The 23,702-nt window shown below is 38.0% G+C and overlaps 3 protein-coding genes across 6 annotated transcripts in view; 1 reads left to right on the top strand and 2 right to left on the bottom strand.

The window, feature by feature from the left end:
- ap2m1a (adaptor related protein complex 2 subunit mu 1a) overlaps positions 1-8,172 on the bottom strand; it is a 15,490-nt gene extending 7,318 nt beyond the window's left edge. The window contains exons 1-2 of one of the 4 annotated variants that reach the window (XM_059502452.1): positions 8,036-8,172; positions 6,838-6,956 (exon numbers count right to left, since the gene is read on the bottom strand). In XM_059502452.1, the coding sequence (XP_059358435.1) occupies positions 6,838-6,911 (74 nt within the window). In that variant the 5' untranslated portion in view covers positions 6,912-6,956; positions 8,036-8,172. Of the gene's footprint in view, positions 1-6,837; positions 6,963-8,035 lie in introns of all 4 variants that reach the window. The other 3 variants (XM_059502453.1, XM_059502456.1, XM_059502455.1) reach the window with 3 other exon arrangements.
- Positions 8,173-9,206: 1,034 nt separating this feature from the next.
- Positions 9,207-15,658, top strand: anxa13l (annexin A13, like). Its single transcript, XM_059502417.1, has 11 exons — positions 9,207-9,291; positions 10,191-10,266; positions 12,174-12,268; positions 12,754-12,924; positions 13,011-13,044; positions 13,156-13,235; positions 13,739-13,807; positions 14,814-14,915; positions 15,004-15,079; positions 15,239-15,351; positions 15,436-15,658. The coding sequence occupies exons 1-11, from the start codon at positions 9,253-9,255 to the stop codon at positions 15,553-15,555; spliced, it is 975 nt and encodes a 324-aa protein (XP_059358400.1). The 5' UTR covers positions 9,207-9,252; the 3' UTR covers positions 15,556-15,658.
- A 2,373-nt stretch (positions 15,659-18,031) lies between these two features.
- si:ch211-252f13.5 (uncharacterized) lies at positions 18,032-22,252 on the bottom strand. The gene is made up of 4 exons (XM_059500977.1): positions 22,067-22,252; positions 21,272-21,798; positions 21,059-21,125; positions 18,032-19,898 (listed from the first exon to the last, which is right to left on the bottom strand). Exons 1-4 carry the CDS (start codon positions 22,233-22,235, stop codon positions 18,388-18,390), a joined length of 2,274 nt encoding a protein of 757 aa, XP_059356960.1. The 5' UTR covers positions 22,236-22,252; the 3' UTR covers positions 18,032-18,387.
- Between the last annotated feature and the right edge of the window lie 1,450 nt (positions 22,253-23,702).

The raw sequence follows: 23,702 nt of genomic DNA, 5'->3' as shown, positions 1-23,702 counted from the left end.
TATGTAAAAACATATATTAATATTGTTAATGTGTTGCGCCTTTTTTCCGAGCTCATGTTAACGGATCAGAGCGTTTACACTGCACGCGGTAAAAGGCTAGAAATAAAAATGTGCGAAAATAAGCAATATCTAACACAACAGCATAGAGAGAGTTGTGAGCGCACAGGACGCAGTTTAAGTGAGAGGAGACAAGTTTTAAGTGCGCACACTCTCCGCGCAGAGCAGCATGTATCTGAGCAAGCACGTCTGGTTTTGTGACAGCGCAAAGGAAATCTGCGTGCAAACAGAGAGATTCACGCTCGTGCATTATTTTAATGTGCTTTCGCGTTATATTTATGCGCTCTCGCTGCTGACCGCGTACATATACTGTATACAGTAGTGGCCAAAAGTTTTGAGAATTACATAAATATTAGTTTTCAAAAGGTTTGCTGCTAAACTGCTTTTAGATCTTTGTTTCAGTTGTTTCTGTGATGTACTGAAATATAATTACAAGCACTTCATACGTTTCAAAGGCTTTTATCGACAATTACATGACATTTATGCAGAGTCAGTATTTGCAGTGTTGGCCCTTCTTTTTCAGGACCTCTGCAAATCGACTGGGCATGCTCTCAATCAACTTCTGCGCCTAATCCTGACTGATAGCAACCCATTCTTTCATAATCACTTCTTGGAGTTTGTCAGAATTAGTGGGTTTTTGTTTGTCCACCCGCCTCTTGAGGATTGACCACAAGTTCTCAATGGGATTAAGATCTGGGGAGTTTCCAGGCCATGGACCCAAAATTTCAACATTCTGGTCCCCGAGCCACTTAGTTATCACTTTTGCCTTATGGCACGGTGCTTCATCGTGCTGGAAAATGCATTGTTCTTCACCAAACTGTTGTTGGATTGTTGGAAGAAATTGCTGTTGGAGGGTGTTTTGGTACCATTCTTTATTCATGGCTGTGTTTTTGGGCAGAATTGTGAGTGAGCCCACTCCCTTGGATGAGAAGCAACCCCACACATGAATGGTGTCAGGATGCTTTACTGTTGGCATGACACAGGACTGATGGTAGCGCTCACCTTTTCTTCTCCGGACAAGCCTTTTTCCAGATGCCCCAAACAATCGGAAAGGGGCTTCATCGGAGAATATGACTTTGCCCCAGTCCTCAGCAGTCCATTCACTATGCTTTCTGCAGAAGATAAATCTGTCCCTGATGTTTTTTTTGGAGAGAAGTGGCTTCTTTGCTGCCCTTCTTGACAACAGGCCATCTTCCAAAAGTCTTGGCCTCACTGTGCGTGCAGATGCGCTCACACCTGCCTGCTGCCATTCCTGAGCAAGCTCTGCACTGGTGGCACTCCGATCCCGCAGCTGAATCCTCTTTAGGAGACCATCCTGGCACTTGCTGGACTTTCTTGGACACCCTGAAGCCTTCTTTACAAGAATTGAACCTCTTTCCTTGAAGTTCTTGATGATCCTATAAATTGTTGATTTAGGAGCAATCCTAGTAGCCACAATATCATTGCCTGTGAAGCCATTTTTATGCAACGCAATGATGGCTGCACGCGTTTCTTTGCAGGTCACCATGGTTAACAATGGAAGAACAATGATTTCAAGCATCACCCTCCTTTTAACATGTCAAGTCTGCCATTCTAACCCAATCAGCCTGACATAATGATCTCCAGCCTTGTGCTCGTCAACATTCTCACCTGAGTTAACAAGATGATTACTGAAATGATCTCAGGAGGTCCTTTAATGAAAGCAATGAAATGCAGTAGAAAGGTTTTTTTGGGATTAAGTTAATTTTCATGGCAAAGAAGGACTATGCAATTCATCTGATCACTCTTCATAACATTCTGGAGTATATGCAAATTGCTATTATAAAAACTTAAGCAGCAACTTTTCCAATTTCACCGCTACAATTAATGAGCTCTATGAACAATGCATGGCAAAAAAGAAAAAAAAGTCCCTGGACACAGGATTTTTTTTTTGTTGTTGCCATAAGTCTACATTTTGTTACATCTTTACTATAGTTATAATTTTTACTTATGTCTGTTCTAGAGACGTTACAATTTTTTGATAAAGCTCTAATTGGTTTTCTTTTGGAAATAGGTTTCAAATTTATCTTGAATGCATTTATGACTGTAAAAGCATATCGGTGTGTGTCACAATCACAAAATTGATCAAAGAAATCGCGATAGTTTTTATTTTGTCCATATCGCACAGCCCTAGTTCATTCAATAAATACAGTTAACAGTCTAGCTTCTGAGTACTTAGTTATTAACCGTTCCCAACAATAGCGGGGTCAGTTAATTTTTTTGAAGTGGGCCGCGCAAACATATGTGTGTGGGCCACGAGCTGAAAAAGGTTGGGAACCACTGGCTTAGATGATACAAAATTAAGAAACAAATGGTGCAACTTCTTGGAAAGTTTTACATGCTTTTTCCATTTGTCCTAAATTTCCTAAAAACCATGTTACTAGGACAGTTTTGTGCCCATTTCAAAAACACCTCAACTCACATTTAAATGACACAGCACCTGAGAATACTGTCTGAGAATATCAGTATTGTTGAGAGCTTTGCTTCATTTATAGGAATCATTTCTTCTATGGTTCATTGATCCAAACACTGATTTAATGGACATCCACTCCAAACTGTACATGGAAGTCTGTGCATGTTATATTTTGGTAACAATGGTTTAAAGACTGTGACACGCCAAACAGACAAAGAATCAGCAGCAATGAAAGCTGACTGTCTTGCTGCCTCGCATTACCTGCTTTTGAGCTTAAATGTCGTGCTTGAACACACTGTGAAGACTACAGCCAATGTCCAACGAGCACATACATACTGCTCCTGCATGAGAGAACATGTATTTGGATGCTCAGCTAAGATGAGATTAGAACAGCCCTTTGTGTGTGTCCTCTTTGCTCACTTTCACTTTTCTTCTCGTGCACTGCTTCTTGATTCAAAATGCCCAATAGGCAAAAAAGCAGCCAACAGGGTCCAAGTAGAGCCTAACTAGTGCAAAAACTGAGCTGACATATGCTCAACAATGATTTTACATTCAGCTTGGTGTGCCAGGGCTTTAATGGTTACATTGTTTTATCTCTCTCTTTCACTTATTCTTTTATATATGTATGTAGAAGTACAAGTCAGAATAAGATATTTTTAGTGCTGTCAAACTATCAATCCCGATTGCTCGCGTTCAAAATAAGTATTTGTTTACATAATGTGTGTATACTGTGTATTTATTTATTATGTATATATAAAAATATATGTATAGATTTAAGAAAAATATGTTATGTTTATATATTAAACATTTATAAGAATATGAATATATAAATTATATACTAGAGCCCGACCGATATATCGGCCGGCCGATATAAGCTAATTGCATTTAAATCGGCATTTATAACGGCCGATGAAACATGAGAAACATAGTCTCATGCTTCACTCATGTTATGAGTGTTGCATAGTGTGCCCACAAGAGGGAGCTCTGCAGCTCCAGAGTTAACAACAGCGCCAGAAATTCACTACAGAAAAAAGCGAGCAGCCAAGCCACGGAGATGTAACTTACAGTTTTGACGGTGAGTCTGTCGTTCGTCATGTGAAATGATTGTAGATTTAGTTCATACCCTGTATATAAAAACTGTGTGGTAGTTCTAGCTAACGGTCCTATCATTATCACTTCTAAATATTCTGTAACATCACTTACAGCCGCTAATGCATTGCTATATTAGATTAGCCACAAAGCTAATACCATGTTTATCAGTGGAAGAGCGCGACCGTTAATAGGAGGTCAAACTATAACGTTAGCGTTTAACTTATTCTTATTCTATTGCGGTGTGTTTCCCACATAATGACCGCGTAATTGGGCCTTTCACACAGGACGCGGTATGCACGGCGCTTGCCGCTGGGCTCAGCGTTGCCCTTCAGATACAACGCGATTTGCGCTGCGCTATGGTGTAGGCGGAGTTTTAAAAACGTTTAGCGGGAGCTCTTTCATAGTCTGTTCCTCCTCCTTTCGGTCAGCAGCCAACATGTATCTGTCCCGTTGTAAGAAGCGAGCGATAGCGCTAGTCCTGCTGATGAGAATTAAGAGAGAAGCAAGGAAGAAGAGGCTACCGTCAGGTCCAGAGAACAATTTTGTGAATTCAGGCTGGTTACGTTACTCTAACGCTAATATAGCTTCCTTTTTAGCAGGCCCCTTAAATGCTTGCTATTAACTTGTTTGAAGGTGGTTCTTCTCAAAATTGACAGCGGTGTGTTCATGACACTAACGTTAACCATTCAACTTCGAATTGATTCCGTAATCTTCCGGTAATAGTAGGCAAGACGATGATTCAGACTGCACAAAGAGAAGAGGAGAAGATATACGGGTCTGTTGTGAATGTGTCTGTGAGAGCAAATATAGTGTAGTTACAGTAACTACAGTAGCTGCGTCAGAAATGATTAAACCAGAGGGGTTTAAATGTAAATAAATGTGAGCTGAACAAGCGCTTTTTTTTTACATTTTTTCAAAGCAGCTTTACAGACATAACAGGAAAATGTTGAAATAATATTGTTAAATGTAAGTAGGTAATACCTATTGCTTGACAAATAAAAAAATATATATTTCTCATTTTTGCCTATGTAGGAGATCCCAGTTTATTATTATTATAATTCTAATGATGACATGAGTAATGATACATGGTGATATTATTAATACACATGCTTATTCTTTCTCTGTCTCTCTTTCTGCCTACAGATGGCTGAAAAAGGTGAATGCTGTAGCAGCAAAGTGTGGGACTACTTCTGCAAATACTTTAACTTTAGTATTATAATTTATTTACAGTAAACACACAGACTGTTAAAACCAGCTTCAACTGGAAGAAAGTAAAAGTGTTAAATGTTTAAAACCAGACTGTTTTTTGATCATTAAAAAATATATACTTTTGATGTGCAATTGTTTAGTCATTGAGACTGTAATCTAAGGCTTTTTTTTTTAACATAATCCCTTCTGAAAAATGGTTTATACAGCCCACATACATAGAACAGGCAGATATTTTGCTATTGAATGTTGTGTAAGTGCAGTTTATAGGAAATGGGTCTAATATCCAGATTATTTTTAAAATCAAAATTTGGCTTATAAATCGGCTCTTTTCGAGTTAATATCGGCATCGGCCCCCAAAAATCCATATCGGTCGGGCTCTATTATATACACGTAAATATTTTCAAAATATATACTGTGTGGGTGTGTGTGTATTATATATATATATATATATGTATACACAGTATACACACACACATTATGTAAACAAATACTTATTTTGAACGCGATCAATCGGGATTAAGAGTTTGACAGCACTCATATCTTTACATAAATATATCTGTTACGCAGAATGATGAAACATTATTTCACCCATATTCAGACATTTTATTTTTCACAAAAGTTTTTTGAAACATCATATAAAATTTAATATACAAAATGCTGTGTCTTGTCTTTAACTTGTTGGCTGTAATTTAATTCTCTTTCTCTGAATTGCAAAAAAAAAAAAATACAAAACTAAAAATGTACAAGTATTATTAATAGGCTTAAAACACAGATAGATAAATATTTTTGGGTATATTGCCCAACCCTAGAGTGAGGGTCACTGGTGACATGCATCAGAGAGATTGGTTGCTTGCTGAGGTCTAAAAACATGCTTTCGGGTCACTGGTTGTAGTGGGATCGCTTACCTAGTGCTACAGTAGCCACAGTGAACATGGAGAAAAACAGTACAGAGAGCATGAGGGGAATAATGACAATAAAGGAGAAAGACAAACATGGGCTGCATGTGTAAATGGACAGCAGTAATGAAAACACACTGATGAAATCTATACGAGCACAAAAACTTGATCTGGGGTTCTATGAAGGAAAGAAAAAACAATACTTCCCCATTTATGGTCACAAAAATGAAATTGAGTTTGTTATGCTGATGGAATGGAGTAATGCATTCCTTCCTTCCTCTTCCCTAACCGGATAACCCCAAAGACACAGAGTTTAAACCCTGCTGAGCTTGGATATTAATAATAAGGCCAGTCGATTCACGCCAAAATGCATTGTAATATTTTTAACAGCCAAAATAAAGACATTTAGAGTTTGCATGTGCAAAAGTAGATTGGTAGATGTGTTACTAAGTTGTTCCGGGCAGCTTTTGGTGGTTGATGTGTTCTTTAGTGCTGTTCACCAGCCCCTCTCAGGGTTATGTGGTTTTAAAGGGTTAGTTCACCCAAAAATCTAAATTGTGTCATTATTAACTCACCCTCATGTCATTCCAAATCCATAAGACCTCATCTTCGGAACACAGTTTAAGATATTTTATATTTAGTCCAAGAGCTCTCAGTCCCTCCATTGAAACTGTGTACAGTATACTGTCCATGTCCAGAAAAGTAAGAAAAACATCTTCAAAGTAGTCCATGTGACATCAGAGGGTCAGTTAGAATTTTTTGAAGCATCGAAAATACATTTTGTTCCAAAAATGACGACTTTATTCAGCATTGTCTAATCTTCCGTGTCTGTTGTGAGTGGGACTGCTGTGATTGTTGACGTATGATGCTGCTGATGTGTTATCTTTGTTATTGGGTGCACCAGAATGACGTCAGCAGCATCGTACGTCAACAATATAACAGTACAAAATTTTCAATGGAGGGATTGAGAGCTCTCGGACTAAATCTAAAATATCTTAAACTGTGTTTTGAAGATGAACGGAGGTCTTACGGGTTTGGAACGACATGAGGTTGAGTCATTAATGACATCATTTTATATTTATATTTTGGTGAACTACCCTTTAAGCCTAGTCCTTGAGATCACAAGCAGTTTTAAGGGCATGATGAACTCACCCTATATCATCGCGGTAGACGCGGGAGATGAGCACCTCCCCTTTATGGTTGTAGATGAACAGTCCTCCGATCATGGTGGCTGCCACTCAGACCTCACATTCCATGGTGGGACCTCACTCCTGTAACTCACAGGACAATGACAATTAACATGACGCTCACTGGCTTGATACAAGAGCTCTGTGGGACCTTGATAAGATTTGAGAGCCCTACAAGTGAAAGCAGATAAAGCAGACAGGATGTTCAACAGCTTGGGCTTGTGTGTGACAGCCCAAATAACGGAGTTTAAGAGATAAAATAAATACATGCACCCATGTTAAAAGCATATATGTGACCCTGAAGCACAAAACCAGACAGAAGCAACACAGGTAGGCTATATGTGCAGCAATAGCTGAATGGGTCGAAATGATCATTTTTCCCTTAAAATGTCAAAGATTGTTAGGATATTAAGTAAAGATCATGTTCCATGAAGATATTTTGTATATTTCCTACCTTGAATATATCTAAACTTACGTTTTGATTGGTAATATGCATTGCTAAGACTTCATTTGGACAACTTTTAAAGGCGATTTTCTCCATTTTATTATTATTATTGCACTCTCAGATTCCAGATTTTTTAAAATAGTTGTATCTCAGCCAAATATTGTCCTATTCTAACAAACCATACATCAATGAAAACATACGTTATTTATTCAGCGTTCAGACTTTGTAAATCTGGTTTTGTGGTCCAGGGTCACATATCTTGGAAACTAAAGAAGTATATCTGTTGGTGCATGGCTCTGAAATAACAAAACGTCATGATGTCGTCAAAAATGCGAGATATATATATATATATATATATATGTATGTGTGTGTGTGTAAAGGCAAATGATGTTAGTATTGACTCAACGCGCAGGCGCTGAACAGGAAGTGTTCTTCCCGTGTGGTTTAATTAGCACAAGATGTCTGCCAACTCAAAGACATGATGGTTCTTTAAATGTAACGTTAAATGTTTTTACATCCCCAACCGCGATTATCCGTCATCTTGTAACTGATATTGATTAATAAAACAGACGAAGAGTCATTAATAGTAAGCGTGAACTGCTCCGGTCAATCCCTCGAGACCTGTGCCGACATTTCGATGATGAAAACCCTCTTCTCAGTCGAAATTTCAAACGCTTTTCGTCCTCGCGTGATCTTATTTTTAAAAACGTGACTGTACCTACTTAATGTCCGGTCGGATCGATGCGGAATGGACCGTTCCCTTCCCTCTCCGGGGTGATTTTCGGGATCTGAAGGATTAGCGGAACACTAGCAGCAGTCCCGCCCTCAGACCGGAAGTCAGCTGACAGAGTCCACAGTGCGCGTGCGTATAACGAGCGACAGCGCAAACAAAAAATTATTTAGCATGTTGTTTTTTTATCATAGAGATGGAAGGCGTTTTAAATTTGTGATCGTATAAATAGTTATACTGAATCCTCTGTATACAGTTATTTTCTCTATTTTTGCTCAATAAAAGCGCAGGTCATTAATATTAATAAAGTAAAGTGACGTTGCGTAGTAACCTCCCCTACTTGATATTCATGAGCCAAGTATTCAGCACATTGGTGTGATGTGGATGAATGGATGCTCTCAATGTCAAAGAACAGGACATGGACCAACACAATTCTAGACATATGTTTATAGAGTAGAGCAGAATTATAAATAATACTATTTAATAACAATCAACACATGCGTTAGCTCACATAAAATAAGAGTTTTTGTCTAATCAGAATCAATGGTTACACATGTCAGATGTGAAAGAGTTCTTTGTAACATGCTGTGCATGCATGCATCATCAAAGCTGAAAATAATATTTCTATCCATTATAGAAACCGACGCATTTCTTGCTATTCCCGCAGGGCAAGAGATCATATGCATGCCTCGTCTTACTTCTTTTAGAAATGTAGAAATATTATGTGCACTGCTTTAAATAATATATATATATATATATATATATATATATATATATATATATATATATATATATATATATATATGTCAGTATTGTGGTAAATACGAAATCAAAGCACTGTTCAATCAGCGAGTAGGCTGATGCTGCTGGGACACAATTAACAAAGAATTTCTTGTCTTAAATCAATTGATTCTACTCACTAAATGTTGTATCAGCCTACGCAAATTTGTTTCATTCCTGATGAATGAAGAAAGACATTTTTGTTTAAACAATTTCATTGGTTTGGTTTGGTTTTAGCCAACAAGCAGTAAAAACACATTTTATTGGCATATATAAACCAATAACGCTTTACTTTTCTGTTGAGAACATGGATATTATTTATTTAAACTATATACATTTATATGTAAATCGTATGTGACATCACCAGCAGTGACGTCAGGGATGCGGAGTCAAAAGATGCGTCATGAGAGAGCGAGCGCACATTCATGGAAACACATCAACATCATAAGATGGGCAACGTTCAAGTGAGTAAAAGAAGTTGCAGTTTGGTTCTTTTTCTCACTTTTCTTCAGTTTATTTCACTACAGATAACGGTATTGGCTGTTATAGTTTGTTTTACGGATGCAGCAAATATATACTACGGTGTCCGAGAGAGCTCAACGCGCTGCAAATAGAAGAAACACCTGCAAATCAAACAAACATCTTAATCAGTTTGACAACACACGCGCTGCAAATGCTCACAACACAACACAACACAACCAAAAAAAAAAGCAAGGCGATGTGTGGTGAGCATTTGCAGCACCTGCTGTCAAACTGATTAAAATGTTTTTTTTATTATTTGCTGGTGCTTTTTCTATTTGCATGTGTTTTCTGAAATCGCAGCGCTCGTCCACCGTGATATACAGACTAAATAAAAAATACTTAAACGCAAACGATCTTCTAGCGTTACATATTGATGTTTTATCTCGACGTTTTAACATTTTTCGTAAACGTTTATTATTAAAACTCGAAGCTAAATATTTTTATACCATTAAATATATATTTTTTGTATATATACACATTTTGTATTTGCTATACTTTCTTATTCTACTGTGATTTGAGCAGTATAATACTCTCTTAGAGGAAGAGGAATACTGTTTCTGTTATCAGTAGATAATAATATTATTATCTTCTCTCTCCGTCCATGACTCAGCTCTGTGTGCGTTAGATACAGACCCCTCCTCCTCCACAGATTTTGCTGCAGTGATCTCATGCACAGACCCTTCAGAAACATGCTGATGGACTCACCCATCACATCTTTTGGCACTATAACATGGAATGAACTGCTTGACCTATTTCAGAATCTCTTTGTATAAATGTAATGTAAAACCGCAGTAGTTTAATTGCATAACACATTATTTTTCTTACACAACCTTCATTTCAGCCGACAGTAACTCCTTATGAGGACTTTGATGTGGTGGCAGACATCAAGGCCATCCGTAAGGCCTGCAAAGGAATGGGTAGGTTGAATAAAAATAATCACTTGTTGGAAAACACTGACTTAAAAAATGGGTGATTTGTTTTTTTTTTGTGGGTTTTTTTTTTTTTTTTTTACTTGCAATTTGATGTTATGACCTTGGACCACAAAACCAGTCATGAGGGTAAATTTTTTTAAATTGAAATGTATTCATCACCTGAAAGCTGAATAAATATGCTTTCTGTTGATGTATGGTTTGTTAGGAGGATATGACAATATTTGGCCGAGATACAATTATTTGAAAATCTGGAATCCGAGGGTGCCAAAATATCTAAATATTGAGAAATTGCCTTTAAAGTTGTCCAAATGAAGTTTTTAACAATGCAGAATGGAAAATTACGTTTTGATATATTTACTGTAAGAAATGTCCAGAATATCTTCATGGAACATGATCTTTATATCCTAATGATTTTTGGCATAAAAAAACTGATAATTTTGATCCATACAATGTATTTTTGGTAGGGCTGCACGATTAATTGCATGCGATATTTAATGCTTAAATCTCTACACGCTTTCACATGGAGAAGCATTAACTACACAGAGCTGTTGTTCACTGACAAGCTGCGCCAAACCACGATCATATTTTGCGCATGTTTTACACAGCTTGTCAGTGAACAACGGCTCTGTGTAGTTAATGCTTCTCCATGTGAAATCACGCACGTGTAGAGATTTACCGCTGATTACAGAACCGACTTTACTGACAAGATGCGCATTAAATATTGCATGCGATTTATCGTGCTGCCCTAATTTTTGCCTATTGTTACAAATATATCAGTTCGACTTAAGACTGTTTTTTTTTTTTTACTCCAGGTTCACAGATATATAGCACTTTTGAAGTTTGCAAAAAACTGATTTAATGACCAGTTTCACTTCAGTATTCTGACACATGTCCAATGGAATGGAATACTGAATGAGAACAAATAGAGGCTTATTATTTTTAATACACCTCCTCACAGTTTCTAACTTGAAGCAGGCTGGTGGTTAGAGAGGACTGGTTAAAAGATCATCTTCCCAAACAGTCAAACTGAAATCATCAGAGAAGGAAAGTCATTCCAAGAGGATGCAAATTTTCTGATCTTGATTAAAGACTGCAAAGATGACTTTTTCCTGCTGTAGAGCATCTTGCACGGATGAATTGTTCACCACAAGACAAATAATCTGCACTTACAAAGTAAATCAGGTCAATTTTGATTTCATGCAGGCTTTAAAGGAAAAAATTATACAAAAATGGAAATTTACCTCAGCCTCAGGCCATTCTTTGTTTCTTTATTGGAACACATTTTGAGAAATGTAGCATTACATCCCTTGCTCAGAAATAGATCCTCTGCAGTGAATGGGTGCCGTCAGAATGAGAGTCCAGAAAGCTGATGGTCTTGTGAAGCACAAACCTGTGTTTGTAATAAACAAAGATGTTTTTAACTCTTGTTTCTAGCTAAAATATGAGTCCTCTATCCAAAAAAATGATTTCTCCAGTGAAAAAAAGTCATCTTATGCACAGATCAAGCTCCAAAACAGTCCAGAAATCCCTAAACAAATCTGTTGGTGGATTCTGATGTCAGAGACTGGAGGAGGCGTTATATAGATTTTAGAAGCATATTTTGGTCAGAAGTCACGGTTTGAAATTAAAACGCCTTGAGTGGTGTGGATTTCTTGTATTGTGATGTTGTCATCATCTGTTTGGACTGACGGCACCCATTCACTGCAGAGGATATGTTGATGAATAAGTGTTGTAATGCTACATTTCTTCTCCCCTCTAAATATCAAAGTACATTTTAGATGGCCTGAGGCTTTCCTTTCCTGTTGAATCTGAAGCGGTGAGTTGTGAGGCGGTAGTCTGCTGGAGGAATGACTGACATCACGAAGTATGAGCTCATCTTCTGTTGTTCACAGGAACAGACGAGGAGACCATCATTTCCATCCTAGCAAACCGCTCTGCAGCCCAGCGGGTGGAGATTAAACAAGCCTACTTTGAGAAATATGACGACGTGAGTCATATCTCTGAAATGTCAGCTAACTGACAAATCCAATAATGAATCATAATCAATGAAAAATATAGTTTTCCCAAATATAAAGCGGCTTATCAGAACAAACGCTCTCGTATAGGACATGAGCCATAGACCAAATGGTTTCTAATTTTCCTCTCCAGCACATTATATTGATTTAGACTGCATGTCGACTGGTGTAAAGTTTCTACCATTATGCTTTCTCCGCATTTAATATTTGTGTAAAGCTCATGGAAAGCTGGAAAGAATTGTATTGAACCATTAATGTGTTAAATCAACAAAAATGCTAAATATTAGTGATATAACACATTTACACAAAATCCTTGAAAGCTATAATGATTTTTTGCGAGTTTATTTTTTTCATTCATTCATTGATAGGTTACTAATATATACAGTGAATCAACATACTGTACATCTATTTGAGCCATTTTATTTTTGTCCTCTCGGTCTGTGGTCACATTGTCAAGGAGTTGGAGGAAGTCTTGAAGAATGAACTCACTGGAAACTTTGAGAAAGCAATTATAGCCATGCTGGATCCTCCTCACATCTTCATGGCTAAAGAGCTGAGGAAAGCCATGAAGGGTGCTGGGACAGATGAGGACGTGCTGGTGGAGATCCTCTGCACCAGCACCAATCAGGTGACTCCTCGTTAGATTAGAAGGAATAGTCACTGACTATATATCCCTCCTTATAAACCTCACTTTTGTACATCTTCCATTAACAGGATATTATGAATTGCAAAGAGACGTATATGCAAAGTAAGTTTGGTCAGATATAATTGCATGATACCTTATTATTGTGACTGTTATATTATTGGTAATAAAAATAATGCAGGATTATAGTCATGTAACTGATCTTTTGGTCATCAGTTCATGAGCGGGATCTGGAGGCTGATATTGAAGATGACACTAGTGGAGAAGTGAGGAATCTTCTGGTTTCTCTCCTACAGGTAAAATATTAAAACACTAAGGAACGTGTGTCTAATAAGGTTGCTTTGGCTGTTTTTGCACTAAGTTATGGAAGCTTGTTTATGGCACAGGTAAAAACAAATTATAAAAGGTAATTGCAACTTTTTAGAATTGCAATTCTAAGAAAAAAAGGACATTTAACTCAGAATTCTGTCATTTTTCTTGCAATTCCGAGTTTACATCTCATAATTCTTTTTTTCTCACACTTTTTTTTCTCATAAATTTGAGTAAAACCTGTAATTGTGACTTTTTATCTCAAAATCCTGACCTTTTTTTCTCAGAATTGTGAGGGGGAAAAGTATGAATTATTAAAGATAAAAAGTCACGATTATTTTATATATAATATGGTGCAGAATTCCTTTTCTTAAAGAATGTTAGTGTGCTACAGTCTCTGCAGTTATAGCACAAAATTAACCAGGAAAAATGTATCCACTGAAGCTCCCAGGGTTGTTATTTGCTATAAAGAACTGACCTTTACCTGCAGGCCAACAGGGATGAGTCTTATGAAGTGGATGAAGCACTGGCAGAGCACGATGCAACATCATTGTTTGAGGTGAGCTTTACTCTGCATATAAGAAGTTTATGAGTTTATATCATTATTGAGTTGCCAAGTACATGATTTTCATTTGCTGTTCTGCAAATTTAGTTTCACATCAACAAAATTTGAGTCTAAGAATTTTTAACAACCAACTGCTGATGAGTGATAATTATATTATATTATGTTATATTATATTATATTTAGTGCTGTCAAACGATGAATCACGATTTATCGCATCCAAAATAAGTTTTTGTTTACAAAATATAGTATATAATACAGTACACGTGTGTGTATACTGTGGACAATATGTATATATAAATACAAACGTGTGCATGTGTATATTAAAGAAAAATGTTATGTTTATATATTAAAAATATTTTTATAAAATAGAAGAATATAAATATATAAATGTTTACATGCAAATATTTTCAAAATATATACTGTATGTGTGTATTTGTATATACATAATAAATAAACACAGTACACACATATATTATGTAAACAAAAACTCTTATTTTGGATGCGATTAATCGTGATTATTAATTATTATTGTTATTATTATTATTATTATTAATTATTATTAATGATTAATCATTTGACAGCACTAATTATATTATATTATATTATATTATATTATATTATATTATATTATATTATATTATATTATATTATATTCCCGGGGAACACGTTAGGTAAAAAGTGTTAGCCTGAATGCACTGTAAGTCGCTTTGGATAAAAGCGTCAGCTAAATGCATAAATTAATTTTTTTTTTCATATTTCATATTATAAAATCAACTCCCTAAAAAGCTGCTAAATACAAATAAAAGGAAAGACATAATAAAATCTGTGGCATGTTTTGTGTTTTGGTATTGGTATGTTTTGTGCTTCCTTTTAAGTCATTTTATAGTTTTTGGGATGTATTTGATTGGCTTTTTGACCATCTTTGTCAAACAAACCCGTCAACCCCGGTATTATGTTGACTGATTGAATGACTGGCCTACTTCTTGTTGGTTTTCCACAGGCAGGTGAAGGCCGCTTTGGCACAGACGAGTCCACTTTCACCTACATCCTCACTCACAGGAACTACCTACAGCTTCAGGCCACCTTCAAGTTATATGAAACTGTACGGTCAAACGCCAGCTATACCCACTGCTGCTTTACAGGAGCCATTCTTTCTGAGTTTCTGGTTTCTCTTTTGTGTTTTTCCATAGCTCTCTGGAACAGATATCCTGGATGCGATCGACAGTGAGGCTGCAGGAACATTAAAGGACTGTTACATTACTCTGGGTAACTGTAACTATTCAAAAGCCTTTAGGAAATTCGCTCTTTTGAATCAGAGTCATATTGCAGTGACCGTAAGCTCCTAAAAGAAGACAGCAGGACTTTGTGTGTTTGATATCCAATAGCCACGCAGATCATAAAGTGATTTGTTTTTTATCCGAACAGTGCGATGTGCTAAAAACCCGCAGCTGTATTTCGCCCGTCGTCTGAGCGCTGCCATGAAAGGAGCCGGGACAGACGAGGACACGCTCATACGTATTATTGTGGGACGCTCTGAGGTAGAGATTATTATGGCCTTGATAGCATGAAAATACTAGAAGGAAAAATTATATAGTCTTTTCCACTTTCATGTTCACTTCCAGGTGGATCTGGAGACCATCAAGGACATGTACTTGGACAAATATGACGTGACCTTGAAGGATGCCCTGAGCTCAGAGTGCGGCGGTGACTTCAAGCGCCTCCTCAAAGAAATACTTCACTGAGTCACCGTCAGGTGGAGCCAATAACTAACCCTACTGATGAAAGTGCTTACAACACTGCCATTTAATAACACATAGGTTCACCTCTTACTGTACAAGTGAACACATGTTATTATAGTTTTAGAGTTTTTATTGCAGTAAATTTGACCTCTGCATTAACTCACAACACACGTGCCTTGACAGTCATGAGTAACAGCTCAGTACTTCATCATTCAAATCATGGAGCAGAAAGGGTGATCTCCTGTGTCTGTTCACATGGGTCTTTGTATGTTTTCACATCTATAAACCAAATATGTCGATGTGTGGCTGATGCTAATATTCAAAGTTTCTTGCTGAAGAGCTAAGGTGGTTAGCACGTCAGTCTTTGGTAATGCTGGGCATTTATTTTTTTGAACAGCTGTTGTTATACGGTTGTGACCTTTAATATTGTAAAGCAGCGCTTTGAACTTATTATTGCAATGCTTCAAAATATATGTCTGTTTGTGGAGATAATGTGAAAAGGACTGCGATGAAATTGATTAATAATATCAGGTTAGAGAGCAATATCCCACTAGCTGTCAAAAGAATATTGAGTGCACATTATCAATAAAGCATGTTCAATTAGATTAAACACACCCTTGTTGTGGATTCTTCTCTTATAGACTTATAAAATAATAAATCATTTGTCTCTCTTGCTATACCTGAAGAGAAGGGATTGCAAAAGATAGCATTTTGGCCAGTGAACATATACAAATATGCAGATCTTGAAGACCACAAATTGAAAGAACATTAATTAAAGGCTAATTTTTCACAATATATTTGAACGCTTTTTAATGAAAATTAATGAATTATTGTTAATTAAAATGAACTAAGTTAAATGTACCTCTTTTCATTTTAGGATGGCTGAGAGTTTGTCTGGAAGATCTCTGGGAAAACATTCATGCACACATTCTGTCTTTTCTCTGAAAGAAGACGTTTTGACGTCCAAATAACATATCACAACTGACTTCCAAAAAAACAAAACACTTAAACATATTCCAAATATCTTATTTTGTAAAAATCATTTTTAGATTAAACATTTCTTTAAAAGACTCTAGGTACATCAAAATCATATGATATTTGAATAATTTATCAATCTATTCTCACTTACAGGCTGAGGACAGTTCACCAAACCCATAGTGTAAACCGAAGGAATCCAACACTTTACGCTCCCCCAACGAAACCTAAACATTTCCAGATGTTTTACTTCAAGTGAACACAGGCTTCAACACAGCAGCAGTGTTAACACTGAACACCTGTACCATCACTTCACCAGACATTTAACCCTTGCACTCACAGAAGGCCACAAGGTTCACGTCAGCTGTCCTGACAGAGCGCATGTAATGTATGTTAGATTATACTTTAGTAACATTTTACACATTATTCAAAATTTGTTAGGAATGAAGAAGATTATCGTAGCTATTCAATTTAAATTTGCATGTCTGTTTTTCTAAATCAATGGGATCTGAACAATCAATGGTTAAATCAGATATTAAGCATCTATTTTTTTTTCTTAAACACTGATTAATTTATATCTGTGTGAAGGTTTAGAGAGCGCTTTATGGTGAGGGCCGTCGGTCCAGACCCTGTTATTAAAGTAGCCATAATTCAGTGTTTCACGTTAGCCCTTTGAAGGGTTCAGTCTATCACACTTATGGAATAACTTTAAATAAACGTCATCTCCTGCTCCCAGTAAAGCTTTTAATATTAACCAAATGTCTAGGAAAACCGCAAGTCTTTGTACATGCTTCTTAAATTTTCAGTTTTAGTTTAGCTTCAGGATATGGTTTCAGCTGTGGTCTTTTTATAGAAACATTAAGGATGCATTTGATTTGGTGTTACTGTTACCTGTAATAAATGAAATATCATAATTTCTGTTTTAAGAATAACAACACATACATAAAGGAGGCCAGAGGGCTACTTTTATTCTGTTTTATATAAAATCTGCATATTAAAGAGCACAATCAAAGCCATCTGGTTGTTTGTGCCACAAACACCTGCATTTGATTCCTGGAAAATGTTTACAACTTTTTCTGCTTTTGTTGTGCAAGGATCTGGATTGACATTTGAAAAAAGTCTTGAAACTAAATCCTGCAAAGATTTAATAAATGCTTATAACAATAAATCAACTTTTTGTGACTAAGTATAAACTTTAATTGGAAAACTGAATTAAAAACAACAACATATGGCTAACACTGAATGTTTTATTCAAAGATACAGGCAAGATACAAAACATGCTGTATGACATATACTCACTTTTAAGGAAGACAAGGCAAATAATTCATGATTTTCATTTAGATAATGAAGTTTAATGAAGTGCAAATATAATAAAAGGAAAACAAGAACTGGTAGATGCAATTATTTTAACAATATTAGACCATACAAAAACCTACATCACAAAGATTTGTAAGCAAAAGAGAATAACTGTTTATTTCATAATAAAAAAAATTCTTTGAAAAACATATTTGATGACACAATGCTACTTAAATCAGAAATTTACTATGAAACAATTCAACTAATTGCTTGGACAGCTAAAAATTGTTTTCAAAAGAAATCAAATCAATTGCATCTAAATAAAAACCATAATCTAAAAGTAGATTTCTTGTGGAAAGAAACAGCATATGCTGGTTAGGTATGTTTTGATGCATGCAGCTGGTTTGAGCTGGTTCTGAGCAACTAGCTCCTGCTCATAATCAGCTTATAACTAGTTCAGGACCAGCTTCCATGCATCTAAACATACCTAACCAGCATATGCTGTTATTTATTTATTTATTTTTTCAACAGGGTTGACTTCATGCTAGCAGATTCATGCCATGATTATGCATCTGTCCAGAGGATAGACATGCTACTTCCAGCATCATAGGCAATTTGGTTGATGCGCCCTCTGACGCAGTCAACTGTAGCGAAGATCACAGTGCCATTACGCACCTGTAACGATACCCTCAGCCCCACACTTGCCCATACGCTTCCCTCTGGCATGTGTCCAACAATCTGTTGAGCTACAGGAGCTGGCTGAACCCCCTGAGACCCGCTCTGTTGGAGCAAGGTGAGTTTGATTAGAATGCATGAGTGGATAAGCCGCAGATCTAAAGCCACACTCGCCGTCCCTGCTTCCCGAAAGATGAAGTCTCTGTGATCTTTGGTTCCAGCTAGTGCAACTTGTGGAACTGCTGGACTTGTCTGATGGAAGAACAAGGCTTTATTTCGCACTGCACCAGAGGGGAGACCTTTCCTGGACACAGAGGCCGACAAGGCAGTGGACATGGCTGAAGGGATCCACACCAGACTGAGCATGCTAATCCCAGAGTCGTCTCCGAAGTAGCGCACATTGCACTGTGCGGGAGCAAGGATCTCAAAGGTTAGCATATCCCCAGAGTCCACAGTGGTGGCTGCTGAGAGAGAAATAGATGTGTCTCTGTAGTGAACGCCGGACTTGAATGCACGAGTCAGCTCAGCACTGCTTCCGTTGTGGTTCACGTATGCAAGCAAGTAGAAGCCCTCGGAGATACAGGCTTGACCCATGGAGTACAATGCTTGCTGGAGGACAAACTTCACAGTGCCACTTTCTCTGAAGCGCACCCCTCGGTTATCATGGGTCAAGCCGACCATGTAGGGGTCGGAGATGGATGATGTACGGAAGGCAGGACGGTAGTTGGTGTGGTAATGCGCCGAAGCAACGGCCTGAGCAGTCATTGCAACCGCACCTGTGTCATGGGACAACCAGAGCAAGCTGAAAGGTGAGATTAGGCTGCTCTGAAGGTGCACGTCTTCACTGTCTTGGCTACACTGGTTGGTGGCACTCTTGAGAGTAAGGTAGAGTACATGACCTGGCTCCACAGAAGTTGCTCCACTCACACTGGCGCTCTGGAGAGATTTACCCTCCTGCTGCTCCAAACGCATCCCACTCAGATCCCGGCCTTCATCTTCACTGGCATTCAGTCGTAAACATGCTTGAATGAAGCTGCGGCAGCCGTGTTTTAAAGCAAGGTTATGGTCAACCCAAACAAGCCCATGCTGGTGGAGCACTATCCAACCATCAGTGCAGGAAAGAAGACTTCCGTCGCTGTTACCACGGATGTGAAGTTGCTTTTCAGGAAACGCACTACCCTTGGCTAGGTCAACGTTACCAGACCAAGACAGCGAGAGTTTGCTTTCAGAGGGGTTGGCACACACGGCATCATTCAAGGCTGAACATGATGATGTCATTGGCTGAGAATCACATTCTGTACAGGCTTGACACTCCTCCATCTCAGAACTGTAAAAATAAGAGTGCCCACACATCCCAGCGGCTGCTTCCCTCTCCGACATGGCGGAGCAGCGAAATCCCCCTGAAACAATGCACTATGCTTAGAAGTAAATCTTTTAGAAAGTAAATCTCTTAGAAAGTAAATCTTAAAGGGGGCATCAGATGCCCATTTTCCACAAGTTGGTATGATTATTTAGGGTCTTCATGAAATGGTTAAGATTCCTCAATGGTAATGTAAAAACAACACCCTTTTATTACCTTGTCAAAAACAACTCTGTTCACAGTGAGGCGTTTCGGTGCATGTCTCTTTAAATGCTAATGAGCTTTGTGTATTCGGTGACAAGTTACCATAAAGACAAAACTAATCCGCTGCATCCTCAAAGACTCTGATGTCGGGAGAAAATGAAGTCTCTTATGTTCATGTTCTTTTACATACAAATACAAAACACCTGCATTGCTTATGAGACGTTGTTGTTACAGCTGCTTGAGTGCAGAGAAAATGGCAGACAGCCTACAACTGGCTGAGGGCGGGAATATCAAAGCCACTAGAAGGCAAGCCTGCAACCTTTAGCTAAAAAACATAACAGCTAATGCTAACGCTTCGACGCAGGACAGGAGAACAGAGGCTGTTTGAATGAATGTCAATGGAGGAGAGTTTTCACTACACTGAATAAAAAGGTTTTTAGAGGAAGTAGCCTATCATTCAATGAATCGACAGCCTACCTGCTAATCTTAAACATGTTTTACACTAATTAATACTTTTGGATTTAACTTTTTTTTTTGAGTTTACCATAAAACAAAAATGCAAACAAAAAAGTCACTGACTTTTTGCGACAACTACGGCACATCTCATTCATTACTATAGTATCCATAAACGGCAATTGAGTGTCGTACAATGAAATTCAGTGACATCAAGGTAGTAATGTGATTGGTTATTAAGGGACACATGATCCAAGTTAACCGTAACGCTTTCTCCAATAGTAAGTAATACAGACCCTCTCATCACCCTGTAGTAAGACAATCTCTGGTAATATGCTAATACGGGACAGTCCGTCAGCAGTTGTGGGCGGGGCTTGAGCAGTATGATGTCATGCTTCTCAGAAATGATAATTGATCACTGAAACGGTTTAGGTTTTTTGGGGATTTTAAAAAAGACACATTTATATGCAAACACCATGTAAAAGTAAATTTTGCATCTGATGTCCACTTTAAACAAGTTTGGAAGTCTAGTAGCCAACTTACCTGGTGTATTCAGGCACTGGTTGCGCTCTTTACATAAGTTTGGAATCTCCAGGCATTCGTCTCTGTCCTGTTGGACAATTTTATTTGTTATCTTGTATTTTATAAGATGTTTACCTAATAAGCTTTGACAGCAAGTGTATTCATTTGCAGTATTTGAACTCACATAAACCTCAATGACAGTGTATTGCTACAGCAATAGAGCAGAAGATGTACCTGGCAAATCCTGTCGGCGTGAATGGAACATTGAGCCACCAGAAAGAATCCCGGAGGGCAAACGGTGCATTTCTCACAACGTGGCCGGTCTGCACTGAAGTCACAGTACTCATCTGCTCGGCAGGATCCACAGCCAGGTAGAGGTCTCTCAGCATCTTTAACACTAGCATCCATGTTCATCTTATGCATTGCAAAGGCCTCCTGAGAAAAGGTCCTAACCTGGGACTGGAGACCATCCAAATGGCTCTCAATGATGCCCTGTGGGCCTTGCACAGATAACTGTCTGACCCCGTCAAGAAGAAGGTTATACTGGGTCTTGACTTCTTCCATCTTTTCAAACATAATCCGTTGTTGGTCCAGTATTTCTCTTTGGTGGGCTAGTAGAGTGTGCTGCTGTTCTCTCAGCGTGTTCTGAAGTTGCTTAACCTCAGCTTGCTGCCCTTGCAACTGGGCCACCAGTTTATCCTGACCTGTTGCCAAGTGCAAATGCAACACTAATGCATCTTCAGAAGGGACCTCATTTGTGCCTGGTCAAAATTTCAAGAAAAGCATGACTTTTTGGTTGAAATTATGCTTTAGATTTGCATCACAATAAATTACTAATAACATACATGCTTTAATATTGTCATGAAATTGACATGCTTCTACAAACTGCCTGAGGTAGCAGCCAACAATCAAACATCTAATCATTTTCACGTGGTCATGACCACATGGTTTGCGATTTTAACAAGTACTACCTCTTTTATAGAAACACAGGACTGGTCTCGTAATACCAAGCACACAATCACTGTTTACCTGGTTTGATGTCGCATGTCAACTGAATTCCAGTTGATGGCCCTCCTCGAGTTCCCAACTCCGGAAATTCTCCTAATACTTGCTCGGCTCTGTCCTGCATATGGACAAAAGTAACTCTGCTTCTCCCAACATCTGTCCCTGTGGAATGCTGTTTGGGATCTTGTCGCATCCTTACAGGTAGTGTACATCCGATTCCCTTGCACTCTTTCGTATTATTATTTGTCAGCCTTGGCGAGCCATGACAACCTCCTCCCGTGCATCCCTGTGGGCTGAACACCTCAGCCGTGATGGTCCTTGGGTTTACTTTCGGACTGCCAGCCCTACTGTGCTGTGGATGTATTACCGTGTAGGGAACCAATGGGCGTCTTGGAGCATAAATTGAATATCTGCTCTGGTAATCAGGTGATCTGGATGGAGACCTTCGGCAGTGCGCTCCTGTGCAGATTTCAGGTGTTCTTTCGGTGTCTCCTTCACTCATCATTAGACAGATGAGAAACAAAAACCTCTTAGTTTCCATTGCAGCTTGTGCGGATAGAAAAATCCTAAAGACACTTAAGCTTGGGTCTCCTGTAATCCAGAGAATGAATCAGAGCGGTGCCAAACACATTGTCCACATGGTCAGTTCCAACAACTGTTTCCAAACCGTGAAAGCAAAAATGTGAACATTTTTAACTCCTAAAGCGATTATATTGTCTGTCTGGAAGGGAACATGTGCTCTGAAACCTGTGGTGGAAGGTCTGAGGAAATGTCTATATGTGGCATTCCAGACGCTTAATTGGCAACAGGTTTCTCCAAGCCTCAGTTAACCCATAGAGCACCCAGATATAATACTTTTCATGGCAGCTTTAATGGTCAATTTATAAAGAATTTTATAATCTGCTCCACATTAGACAGGTAAATATAGTGAATATAGATTTCTCATGGTGTGTGATGGACACAAATATAAGCAAAATTCAAAGGGGAATTCAATCATCACCATTTACATCAATTATAATCATTTATTGTTATTGTTGTATTGGTTTCAGAATACAGTGATTGTTCAGCCCCCCCCCCCCCCCCCCCCCCAAAAAATAATAAAAAATAAATATATATATATTCTGTCATCATTTACTCACCCTTAAGTTGTTCCAGTTTCTTTCTTCTGCTGAATGGAAAATAAGATATTTTGATGAATGTTGTTAACCAAACAGTTGCTGGTCCCCATTGACTTCCATAGTATTGAAAAAAAAAATGCTATGGAAGTCAAACAGCAACTGTTTTATTTCTGAAATCTATCTCCCTAATTATATGTTTCTTTAATATATGTAAATTATATATATTCAACAGTGTTTCCAAACACATCAGTGGGGATAAATCATCATTTGAGCTCTTATACGGGCTAGTACAGGGTTAATCTTATACTTAAGCATCTGTAATTACAACTGACATGTGTTTGTTTTCATCTGCTGTGGGCTCATTTAAAGCTTCTGGTGTTACTTCTGACAACCACCACGTTCATGTCTAGTCATGCACACTTCTTAAATGCAACTGATGTGTAATTGTGTATGAATGAATGACATGTTTGTGTCTTTATTATGCCCTTTCATGTAACAGCTACTGTTTAATTTGCCAGACGCAATACATACAGACCTACTCA

Source organism: Carassius carassius, chromosome 20 (genome assembly GCF_963082965.1).
Source record: "Carassius carassius chromosome 20, fCarCar2.1, whole genome shotgun sequence".
Classification (NCBI taxonomy): domain Eukaryota; kingdom Metazoa; phylum Chordata; class Actinopteri; order Cypriniformes; family Cyprinidae; genus Carassius; species Carassius carassius.
The sequence above is the reverse complement of the archived record's forward strand: the minus strand, read 5'-3'. Positions and strand labels throughout refer to the sequence as shown.

Coding starts and splice junctions, on each gene's coding strand:
- anxa13l (XM_059502417.1), top strand. CDS start 9,253: ATGGAAACACATCAACATCATAAGATGGGCAACGTTCAA. Junction 13,236..13,738: donor TTCTGGTTTCTCTCCTACAG/GTAAAATATTAA, acceptor CTTTACCTGCAG/GCCAACAGGGATGAGTCTTA. Junction 15,352..15,435: donor TTATTGTGGGACGCTCTGAG/GTAGAGATTATT, acceptor GTTCACTTCCAG/GTGGATCTGGAGACCATCAA.
- si:ch211-252f13.5 (XM_059500977.1), bottom strand. CDS start 22,235: ATGCGACAAGATCCCAAACAGCATTCCACAGGGACAGATGTTGGGAGA. Junction 21,799..22,066: donor GACATGCGACATCAAACCAG/GTAAACAGTGAT, acceptor AATTTTGACCAG/GCACAAATGAGGTCCCTTCT. Junction 19,899..21,058: donor CCAGTGCCTGAATACACCAG/GTAAGTTGGCTA, acceptor GCATTGTTTCAG/GGGGATTTCGCTGCTCCGCC.